This window comes from Sarcophilus harrisii, chromosome 2 (genome assembly GCF_902635505.1).
Source record: "Sarcophilus harrisii chromosome 2, mSarHar1.11, whole genome shotgun sequence".
Taxonomy (NCBI): Eukaryota; Metazoa; Chordata; class Mammalia; order Dasyuromorphia; family Dasyuridae; genus Sarcophilus; species Sarcophilus harrisii.
Window position 1 is genome coordinate 207308037 of NC_045427.1, and position 11987 is coordinate 207320023.

Here is an 11987-nt window from a genome sequence, read left to right on the forward strand (position 1 = left end):
GAAAAATGCTACATTGACTTTTTCTCAGAATATAACATTAATCATAACTTTTTACCAAATTAAGCTTTATTATATAGCTTGGAAACTTTAAAAAACATTTTTTGAGGGGGAAGTGAGGTACAGGCTTCAATCTATGGTTTTATTGATATAAGCAACTTCTGTTGAGAAAGGTCTCTTCTTATTGGACACTGATCAGCAACTATTCTGCAAAACACAGTTTTAAAGAGGAATATAGAATTCAAAGGTGAAATGCTTTGTCCATGGTAACAATCATTATGTGGCAGAAGCAGATCTTGATTCCAGATCTAAGATTATCTTTTTGATCCCCTACCCCATCCTGCCTCTCAGAATAACACTGTTTTGTGTAATTATACTAATATAATATGTAATAATTATACCTCATCATGTTTGTTATAGCTAGAATTTAAAATGTTTTGTATGAATTTTTATATTCCAGATAGAGGTGGGGAAAGCATCAACTAAAACTCTATTTTCAAATTTGTTTGTTTTGTTAATTTAGCTGTATGCAAAAATCATTAACAATAATTTTGCTTGCCATCTCAAAATTTTCTCTTTAGGTGTGAGGCTGTGCATCCTGTCAAAAACTGGATGGACATGAAGCGACGTGTTAGTTCATATCGAAGATGCTATTTTTTTTCTCACTGTTCAACACCTGGGGAACCACTGATAGTTTTGCATGTGGCATTGACCAATGAGATTTCCAACAATATCCAGGTATCCTTAGTGATGATATTTCAGTATAAAATCAGCACAACCAAATATTCTGTTTCTAAAAAAACTCTTTATTCTCTGATCTAGACTTTTCCTTTTTAATCTCTGATAATGTTAGTTCTCTCTTTTTTCCATCTCCCACCCTACTTCACTCATACATATTGGCATCCTTTCCCTCCATTGTGTTCCACTTCAGGTACTAGTTTCTCCAAAGAGCTTTCTCTGACCCTCTCAGTGAGAAATATTTTTTCCTTTAATTTCTCAAGCTCATTTGGTAGACTTATGTACATTTAATCATTTTAAACTTTTATCATAATCAATTGCATAGCTGCTGTTTCACATTTATTTGATAATAAACATTTTAAAAGTAGTTATTTTGTTACTTTTCATTTTTATATCTCTGGGGCTTTGAACATAGTAGATATTTAACTTTTCAAAATTAACTTGTATTATTTTGTTTAAATGTATCCTACTATGATGTATGTAAATTAAAATACCTGAAAATTCATTCAGTAATCATAAGGGATATCTGAATCCTCAACTAGGGTAGGAAATTTCTAATGAAGGATGAGTAGTATCGAAGACCAAAGAAGAAAGAAAACTTATAAACTAGTTCTTCAACATTGTAGTATTTATTATGAGCTGTGGGCAGGAGAGAGCACATGAATGAGAATAAAAAGGAGGTAGAACAAGAACTATATATGGGTGTATACAAATCATAGACCATATGATCAAAAAAGAAATTAAATGATGCATTTCTAGTATAAATCATAGAACTGATAATTATGACAAAATAATTATATTGAGATCATTTCAATTATCTATACAGTTTTTCAAAGTGTCTCCTCTAATAAAGCAACTGATAAATTCTTTACTTTTCTAATTAATAACATCATCCTTCCCAAAGTAGATGAAGTGACAAGGACAACACCTTTTTCTACACTTAATTCTATAGGAACCTTAAGAATAAGTGAAGTGAATATCATCGTAGAATGAGTAGTAGATAAGAAGGGGACATCCATGTATAGTCCATTATATACCCTTTGCTTTAGAGAGTGGCTTTCAAAAAATTCAAAGATATAAATAAGGTCATATCTCCTGAGACTCTTAACTCAAATGATATAAAATCTTCAAGATAAAATGCTAATAGTACAGTTACAAACGATTCTATTTTAGCAGAGCAAGAAAGGAACATCTCTTAAGAAGCCAAGTGATTTCATGGTATGCTTGAACAAAGATTCTAAAAAGATTTTACCAAAAAATAAATAAATAAGATATAGAACCTGGTAATTAACTTATTTAGACCTGCTTTCCTGCACTATATCACTTTGTGAAATAAAGATAGACATATGAAAAAGTTAAGTACCAGTGTAAGTAATAAAGACCATTTTTATGGACAGTAAAAGAAAAAGGGGAAATCACAAATATATAAGTAACATAATTCTGCAAGATTTTTCAGGAAGGTGATAGCATAAAATGATCTCAAGACAAATACTTTAAGATTGAAAGTCCAAAAAAGAAGAATATGGAAAGGATGGGTCTATTACTTAAGAGTTGATTGAAAGATATTGTTAAAGGACAGCAAGAAGATGGGTCTACTTCCCCTTTACTTAAAAGAATATGATTAGGATAGGAAATACAGGGTGAAACGTTTAAATTATTGCCAATGAAAGATCAGGGAATTGAAAGTCAAATAACAGAAACTTAAGGGTGGCTGGGTGCTTTTATAAATGACAGTTCACCTAGCTCTGATAAAATTTTCAGATTTGACAAACTGGTGTTTTTGAAAAACTATTAAAATGGATGAGTAATGAGAGAAGAGAAACAATTATATTTTTAATAAAAGGAAAATTATAGATTCTACAGACTAAATCACTGAGTCTAAATTTCTAAGGAAATTCTAGAGTAGATTATTAAGTGGATAGTTTGTGAATATTTTAGGGAGTTGGTGATCATTATGAAATATTCATTAAGAACAAGTCTGCTTTCCTTTTCGATGGATCAGTCAATAAATACTAACTCTGGTGTGTCAGGAACTGTACTAACTGTGGGGTTTCAAGGAAAAGGAGACAGTACATAATTTCAAGTAACGAAGTATAGACAGCATTACTAGACGAGTAGATTGAGAAAGTGTCACAGATTGTTACATGTGGAAAGGAGAGATAATTGACTCCAGCCTCCTCATTTTACAAATTATAAAACTTCTTGGAGAAATTACTAGTATAAGGTCACCTGTAGTGTGAGAGCTTATACTTGATAACAAGGATTCCTCCTAGACAAGAAAGGATCTAGGATACCTAGATTTCAGCAAGGCATTTGACAAAATTTTCCTAAGCATTAAACACTTATCAAAAATGTATAGAAAGACAGAATGGGAGAATGGGACTAAGCTGGTTAAAGAAAAAACATGACAAAAAGTATCTGGGGAATAATAGTCACAAGCAAACTAGAATACATTCCATGTATACACTCAGAACTTTCCTATCTACTTGTCTGTATTTATTTTGGAATGCCTTCTGTTCCTTATACCTCTCAGTAATTCCAAATCCACTTTGTACTTCAGGCCTCTGCCCAAATGCGCTACCTCTTCTATGAAGTTTTCCCTGATTTGATCTCCTCTTTTCCCATAATTAGAAATGGACTTTCTTTTCCTTCAAGGGAAGCATTTTCTACTTATATTATTATTTTATTATGAAAATAATTAAACTGTGTGTTTTTAAAGGTGTCATATTCCCCTTGCTAGATTATAAACTCCATGAAGGTAGATTATGTCTTAATTATCTTTATGGTTTCCTCAGTGCATGCCACATTGTCCTAAGCAAATAAAGTATTTATCAATTATCATTAAATGGAATTAATCATAAATCTGTAAACAAAATCAGAAATATAGTGCTGTTACTTATTTGCATAATATTGAAATGATTTATTAGGAATAAGGCAAAGGTAATTTGAGATTAACTTCATCTAGACTTAATGTTCAGTAGCATCAAAAACATTTATCAGCATACAGATTTTCATTTACAAACATTTCTAATTCAAATTTTCACATTTGAGAAGTAATTTTTTTTAAAAAAATCCAGAGATAAGTAGAAAATATATCTAGAGCCGTTTGGATTAGAAAAGAGAAGAGTAAGGGTCCAGAGTACTTTTTTAAAGATTTTTATGAAAAAATTTCTAGCTGATCTTTTATCTACAAAGGATCCTCAAGAAAGGGGGTGAAAAACGAAGTTCCAACAAAGAATTTTGCTTTACCTACAATGGAATTTAAAATAATAATGTGTAAACATTAGAGCAGAGAGAACAAGGAAATTATGGAACTCTTCTGTAGAGATATAAAAAATATGGAAGGAAAGGTCGATTATAGATCATGGGATTTAGAGTTACAAGACTTGTTAAAGTTTATTTAATCCAACACTCTTATTTTATTATGGAAGTATTTTGATGGTAACAGTACAAACCTAAAACCCAGTTCTCTGATTTCCATCCCAGTAATCTTTCTCCTATCTCTTATTGCTTCACTAAGAACAGGAAATATTTTGCATCTATAAATGTGTTTAACTTAGAGATGTCATTTTGGTGTTTTATTCAACTCCCAGGCCATAGGTATTTTACTCTGTAGCTCAAAATTAAAAGATTAAAATTTTATGTGTATGTCAGTTAAATTTTATTCACAAAACCATTATATGTGTTTTTCAGGCAATAGTGAAAGAGTTTTCTCCTCCAGAAACAGAAGACAAAAACAAAATTGTCACTGCAATTTTCTATTCTATCAGTTTGACCCAGCAAGGCCTACAAGGTGTTGAGTTGGGAAGTTTCCTTATAAAACGAGTTGTTAAGGAGCTGCAGGTATGTGTGGCAAATATGCTCATGTTGTTTTGAGTGTCCTCATTTTCATTGAGTGGGTATTTGTTTGTAGTTTTATATCTGTGTTTAAATGATATACATGTCTTTATCAATCTAAGAATGATCCATATGTTTGAACTATCAGCCAGTGAACACTTTAGCTTTATTCTTTGTCAGATATTTATGTAATGTTACTTTGTAACTTGTTAGCTAACTAAAATAAGAAAATTTGAGTAATAGTAAGCTCTCACTGCTCTTTGAAAAACTTATCTCCTCTAGTTTTAGCTATCAATTTCTATTGGGTGAACCCCAGTTATATTATCTGTGGTACTAATCTTTCACCCAAACTCCTATCTTGTCTAGACATTTCCATTCAAATGTGCTACTTTCACATTAAACTCAGTATGTTTAAGCCTAAACTCACCATCGTGTTGTTAAAATAGGTTCCTCATTTTATGTGTTCTCAAACTTCATTTGTCCTACTATGCCTTCTGTCTTCTGAAAATCTGACAAGCACACTATATTAGACTCTCATCCAAGGTATTTTGTAAAATATTGAACATTATAAGACTAAGACCAAATCTTTGATGCACTCATTTCACTGGAGAATGGATCTGATCACTCGGACAAAACCTGTCTTTTTGTGGCATTCTTTCTCTTTGGAATGCCTTTTCTGCTTTCTGTCTCCTTCAGTCCTATCTACCCTTTCTCTCAGATTTATTCCTACATTTCCTAAGTCTTTCAGATACCTCATGCCCACTGTTTTCCCCATTATGCTTTTCTAGACACACACACATACACACACACACACACACACACACACACACGATAGACATTTATTATTTACTTATATTTACTTATTTATATTGTCATTTAACTTTACATATGTGTGTCTCTTGATTTCACTTTTATAGAGCAAGGAACAAATTAAATTTTTTTTTTTGCTCACTAGCACTCAGTAAAGGCTTTCTAAGTACTTGGTCCATATTTTTAAAGAATTCTGGAATCCATGTCACTTCTTGTTATTATAGGAATAGAAGTCTCCTATATAACACTCCTGGGTATTAGGACAGTTATCTCCTGCATATTTTCTGTATTTATAACTCCTTGGCAAATATTTTAGTTTTGTTTTTTCATTCTAAATTTTTTTGACTTCTGTATAGCACTGACTATCCCACACTCTGTTTAAAACACTGATAGTTCTCTTCCTTCCTGCTGCTTCCCTGATTCCTTTCAGAGACTAAGAAATATTTTGAAGGGGAACTAGGAAAATGAAATATTGTATAAGTGGAAGAATGAGTCCCCAGAAAAAGTATATGTGTCAGCAGTGTTAAAAACTGCTAAAGGATCAAAGTCTTTGACAACTAAGAAAAAATTGAATTTAGCATTTAAAAACTTGTCAGTAACATTGGAGATAACAGTTTCAGTGGTGTGAGAGTGGCAAAAAAACAGACTGCAAGACACTGAGGAGTACATGTTAATGTAGTTAAAGGCAGACTGGAAGCAGACAGTTTTTCAAAGAGCAAATGATTCCTGATTCTTTCTGAGTGTTTGATACTTACCAGAGAAAAAAGAAAGTTTGACATAGTCAAATCAAAGTTTTTAAAGATAAGAAAATGAGTATATTTGTAGGTAGCAAAGGAAATCTCTAAGGTCTCTTCTGTCTCTGAAATTTTTTTGGCACTAAACCTAACAAATGAAATCTACATTTTAGATTTATCATTCTAGGCCCTAAAATCTAGTACCAACCTACCTTTCCTACTTTTTTCTAATATTATACACTTTCTAAGTTACTTTACGTTATAATTAAACTAGGCTTTTTGTTTTCCTCTAAACACATGCCATATTTTTTAATCTTTATTCATGTTGTTACTTTTACTTCAGTGAACCCTTTCCCTATTTCCTATTCCTTTTCTTCAAGGAATTAATATTTCTTTCCTAAGACTTAATATTGAACTTTGTTTTTACCGTTTTTAAAGATACGCATTCTTTCTTGTCTTGATAGGTTATCTGTGTATGTGAATGTCAGTATAATGTATCTCTCTTTATTACTCATAAGCACTTTAGGAACCCAGGACTTATATTATTTTTGAAAGTACTCTTCATTTTTCCAATTTAATTTAATGTAATTTAATTTTTTAATCCAATTTTAAAAACCATTTATTTTGTACCTACTGTATGCGTACCTACTGCACTATAATAGATGCTAAGCAAAGACAAAACTGAAACAAATTTTACTATAAAAGGATCTTATATTCAGTTTGATAGTTTTGGGGTTTTTTTAGTGAAGGGTTGTTATTTAATTAATAACCTCTTTTTAGTTCTTCCACAAAGAAGATGATCCACTTTGTTAGCTGTTTCTAATAAAAAAAATTAGCTTAGATTGATTCCTGCCAGAAAAATGGTCTATGCTTTTTGTATTTCCTTGCAAAATATGGTGATGTAGTCCTTTCCTTAAAAGCAGCATATGGTAATAGAAAAAGAATAAGATATAAAATGATAAACTATAAACTAACTATATAAACACTATAAAACACTAACTATATAAATATATGCTAGTATGCTAGTAAGGATAATCCTTTTTGATTGACATAGATCCCCTGTATCTTTACATGGTCATAGCTTATAGTAAACTAATTTTTTTTTAAAGAATATCAATTTAGACTTCCAGTAAATCAATGACTTCCTTTTTATACCTTTAATCAACTGTCCATTTTACTATCTATATATGTCATTAAAACAATCCATAAACACAGGGAGCTATATAATTCTAGTAGAAAAAAATAACTTTAATATTGAAAGTTTCCATCATAGGGTACTTTTTAAATTTAACTGCCTATGTATCTTGTAGAGAACAATGATGGATAATATTTATTTATTTCCTTTCCCTTACTAATTCTGAAACAATATCCTTTCATATTTGTATCATTAGTATCCAGAACTAGGTATTTAATAAATGCTTATTCATTATTTAAAAAGCAACATGATTTCTGATTACATCTAGAAATATAAAAGAGTTTGATTATTTTCTAGTATTAAAAAAAAATCTTCCACTAATGAGAGTGTGTAAATGGGTACATTTTGCTGTAAATTTTGGCCTTATAATGATAAATGGCAACAACAAGTAGAAAGTAGTGGGATGGTTTGTTGGTGTAGTGGATAGAGCACCAGCCCTGAAGTCAGGGGGACCTAAATTCACATCTGGCCTCAGACACTTAACACTTCCTGCCTGTATGACCCTGGGCAAGTCACTTAACCCCAATTGCCTCAGGGGAAAAGAAGTAGAGGGTAGTGATGATGTTTCAGGATAGGAAAAAAACAAGCAAACAAAAGATTGTGGGTATGGTGAAAACAATCCTAGATTTGGAGGTAAATAAAAGACCTAGGTCTGACATTTATTTTAAGCAATATGACATGAGACAGTGCTTCTGTGGGTTTCTGCTTACATATCTATGATATAAGTGTACTTGTATTTTACCTCATATGGTGATTGTGAAGATCAGATGTTATGTAATATATTTTGTATGTCATGTAAGTCATTGTAAATCATGAAGTGCTGCATAAATGTCATTTATCATTACTAATATTTTGTGCTCTTCTTTTTGTCCTTCCCTTTCCTAGGATTATAGCAGTGGCAAATAGGTAGACATTATCTCTAGTAGCCTCTTGAATATGTCTGGGTACAAAGGAGAAATCAGGAAATCTGTAGGCAAATAGCTTTCTTCTTCTTCTAATAACAGTGGAGAAGATAGCATGTATGAGGATCTTTAAGAGTTTATAAAATTAATAGGGCTTCATGTCTCTGGTCAAAGGAAGCTAAGACAGAACTAACAGGGCTTAACTGATATCTGTCAGTAAGTAGTGGCAGTTACATTTAAGTACTTTCCCTAACCACTGAACACCTTACTATTTTCATTGTTGTGCTACATTAAGATTGTTTTGATGCTTGGCAATGAGGAATTTGTACTTAGGAATTATGTATCACATTAGCATATCTATAACCTTTAAAGTCTTACTTCAATGCCTCATTGCAACATGGAAGTGACCCTGGGTTCTTGAAGTTTTTGCCAGTGGACAGCTTTTGAGTTAGCTTTGATAGCAACTACCAATTTGGAAAGATTTTGGAAAGGACCCAGCTTTTCTCTGGATCTATTTTATGAAATGTTTTTCTGGTCATCTATAGAGAACCTTATAACCCGGCTGGTGTTCAACAACTTTTTTTGACCTATAATAGCTGTCAGATAAGATTTGCAGTCAGTCTCAATTGAAGAAGTACCTATATCAAAAAAAAAAAAATCATAATGGCCTAGAAAATATAATCATATATAACTTATTTAAATTAAAATAGCCATCTCTTTAAAAGGTGCTCATCTTCCCAGTTATATAGAAACTTGTTTATTCTCTGGACTCATTTAATAACAACCAATAGTGATATTCACCAATCTTTTTTCCTAAAAAAAATGAGTTCAAAATGCTGAAAATATAGTCTAAATTGTTGATATGCAGTACTTTAACACAATTACATATTTTTAAGTTTGTGTAATAAGAAAATATAAATTTTGTTCATTTGGATAATAGGTATCTTTTTCTTCTATTTATAGAGGGAATTTCCTCACCTTGAAACTTTTTCAAGTCTGTCACCTATACCTGGATTCACCAAATGGCTTCTTGGAACACTGAGTTCTCAAACTAAGGAACTTGGGAGAAATGAACTCTTTACAGATTCTGAGTGTAATGAAATCTCAGATATCATAGGTGGTCCCATTAGTGAAACTTTGAAGATACTTTTAACCAGCAATGAATGGGTGAAATCTGAAAAACTGGTCAAGGTATTACAATCCCCTTTGATGAGACTCTGCGCTTGGTACTTATATGGAGAAAAACATCGTGGTTATGCCCTCAACCCAGTGGCAAACTTTCATCTGCAGAATGGGGCAGTAATGTGGAGGATCAATTGGTTGGCAGATTTGAGCCTCAAAGGCACAACTTCATCCTGTGGGATGATGGTCAATTATCGATACTTCTTGGAAGAAACTAGTGTGAACAGTGCTGCATACTTGGGAGCCAAGAATATCAAAGCTTCTGAGCAGGTTCTAAATTTAGTTTCTCAGTTTCAGAAACTTAGCAAGCTTTAAACAGACACTTCTTGAATTGGAGATTTTTTTTTTCAAATCAGGAAGTAATGGTGGGGTTTTACGTCTCAAAGGAATCCTTTGTAATGAAACAAATTGAACTGTGTTTTCTTTCAAACAATGGATTTATAATGACAGGTTTTGTGTCCTAATTTACAGTAATTTTATTTCTTTGCACTAGCAAATGGATGATATTTGCAGTCTACCTGTCAGCCTGATAAATATACAGATAAACTACATACAGACCTACAGAGGGAAGAAAGAAGTTTGGTGTACCTATATATTTAACCAAGGAAATTACTAGTCATCATTAATATGTATGAAATAGCCTTCACCCTTTTATTTATTCTCAGTATCAGTGCCCTTATCTGGATATCACTTTCAAAAGGATGTGAAAATTTTTCAACATACTTCTTCAGCTTTGGATGGAGAAAGTACCATGACAACCCAAAAAGAGATCTGGGTGAAGACACTTTTTTTTCTTTTTATTATATAAGTAAATTCACATCATGTATAATTGTGTTCACTAAGCTTATTGGGAAAAAAATAACCATACATGCGAGTTCTTTTTTAAAAGTCATTTTTTCCATTTACTTGAAATGTTAATACTGGTTAAAGGATTGAATGGAAAAACATCCTCCATTTTATGAGTTGAATTTCAAAGGCCCCACATATATGAAATGGATGATAATTAGCTTGCTGGCAAAAATGGAAATATTTAAGTACATAAATTCAATCATTTTCCATAAACAAAAAAATGAACAGAATTGCTACTGGGGTATAAGTTGATCATTTAAAAGGATATATTGGGAAACTTGAGAAATTTTGTAAGAGGGTGTGTGAGCTCATAATGAGCTCATTAGTAAATAGCAGGTTTGCTGTATAAACTATTAAATATTGAAAACACAGCTCTCCAATGTGTGTTTATTTAAGATTTTGAAATAGTAGGACTAGAAGTACCCCTTAAATTTTTTACTAATGCTCTGTGGAGTAGGATATAGAGGTGTTTAAGGAACTTTTCTCTAAATAGTCCCTAAATTTCTTCAACTTCATCTGCAAACTTCCAAAATACACACACACACACACACACACACACACACACACACACACCACTTTGATCAAAGAATGGTATTAGAAAGTAAAGAAACAGGAAAATATGGCTAAACATTAGCCTAACCTAAGTGATGTCTTCTTTAGGCAGGATAATAATACTATTCTCAAGAAATAAGAATTCCTTTTATTTGGAATAAATATGAATTACTTTCAAAGATTTCTGAGGAGAGAAATCCTATAATAAATGGGAAGATTTAGCACTCCTTGAAAGGCTAATCCTTCTTATAACATATCATTTGTCATGGGTTTTGAATCCCAAAATTTTGTATTGAGGAGGGTACTACAACCCATACAGAGTATAAAGAAAAAGCTATCTCATGGGCCCTATATGTTCCACTTTTCCGAAGCATTCTATTTTTGTATTTTATGCATTTATAAACGGTGAGTGCTACAGTGGTAACATGTCCAACTTATTATCAAGTATAATTTTCATGTGATATTAGACATTTCAGCCTTAAATCATGGAGTTAAAAGGGTAGAATTTTTCTTTTCTTTTCTTTTTTTTCTTTTTTTTTTTTTTTACAGAGACAATTGGGGTTAAGTGACTTGCCCAGAGTCACACAGCTAAGAAGTGTGAAGTATCTGAGACCAGATTTGAACTCAGGTCTTCCTGACTTTAGGGCTGGTGCTCTGTCCACTGTGCCCCACCCATCCATCTTTCAACAATACTCTCTGTCGCTGTATATATTTAACAAAGTTATTTTCTGTCTCACTTGGATTTTTCCAAATGTTGGCCCTTGCCCATTGTAGAATTTAGATAATAGGTGATTATTCTGTATTTTCATTTATACCTGGATATGTGGACCTAGAGTATTCTATTTGGACAATGATTTTATATTCAAGAGTAAGCAATTCTTTCCAGGTGTACTTTTCTTGAAATTGAGTCATCAATGCTGGACATTGTTTACATTTGTTTCTCATTGAAAGTCAGATGGGCTGATGGTACCATCTTCAATCCAAAATATATTTCAAAACTTAATCACAGACTCTTGAGTTGGAAGAGACCTCAGAGATTATTTCCTACAAACTGGACCTAAGAGGAATCCCTTTTACGACATCTCTGACAAATGGTCATCTAGTCTCTAAATAAAAATCTACATTGTAGTGAAAGGTCTTCCTACTTTTTAAGATAGCCCATTCTACTCTGGGACAGACTGGAAAGTTTCT

General features: G+C 32.2%; 1 protein-coding gene across 1 annotated transcript in view; it reads left to right on the forward strand.

Annotated features, from left to right (window-relative positions):
- MLYCD (malonyl-CoA decarboxylase) overlaps positions 1 to 10615 on the forward strand; it is a 30746-nt gene extending 20131 nt beyond the window's left edge. Inside the window, exons 3-5 of the mRNA XM_031951289.1 lie at positions 579 to 735; positions 4429 to 4578; positions 9177 to 10615. Of these exons, the coding sequence (XP_031807149.1) occupies positions 579 to 735; positions 4429 to 4578; positions 9177 to 9710 (841 nt within the window). The 3' untranslated portion in view covers positions 9711 to 10615. The remainder of the gene's footprint in view (positions 1 to 578; positions 736 to 4428; positions 4579 to 9176) is intronic.
- The last annotated feature ends 1372 nt before the right edge of the window (positions 10616 to 11987 follow it).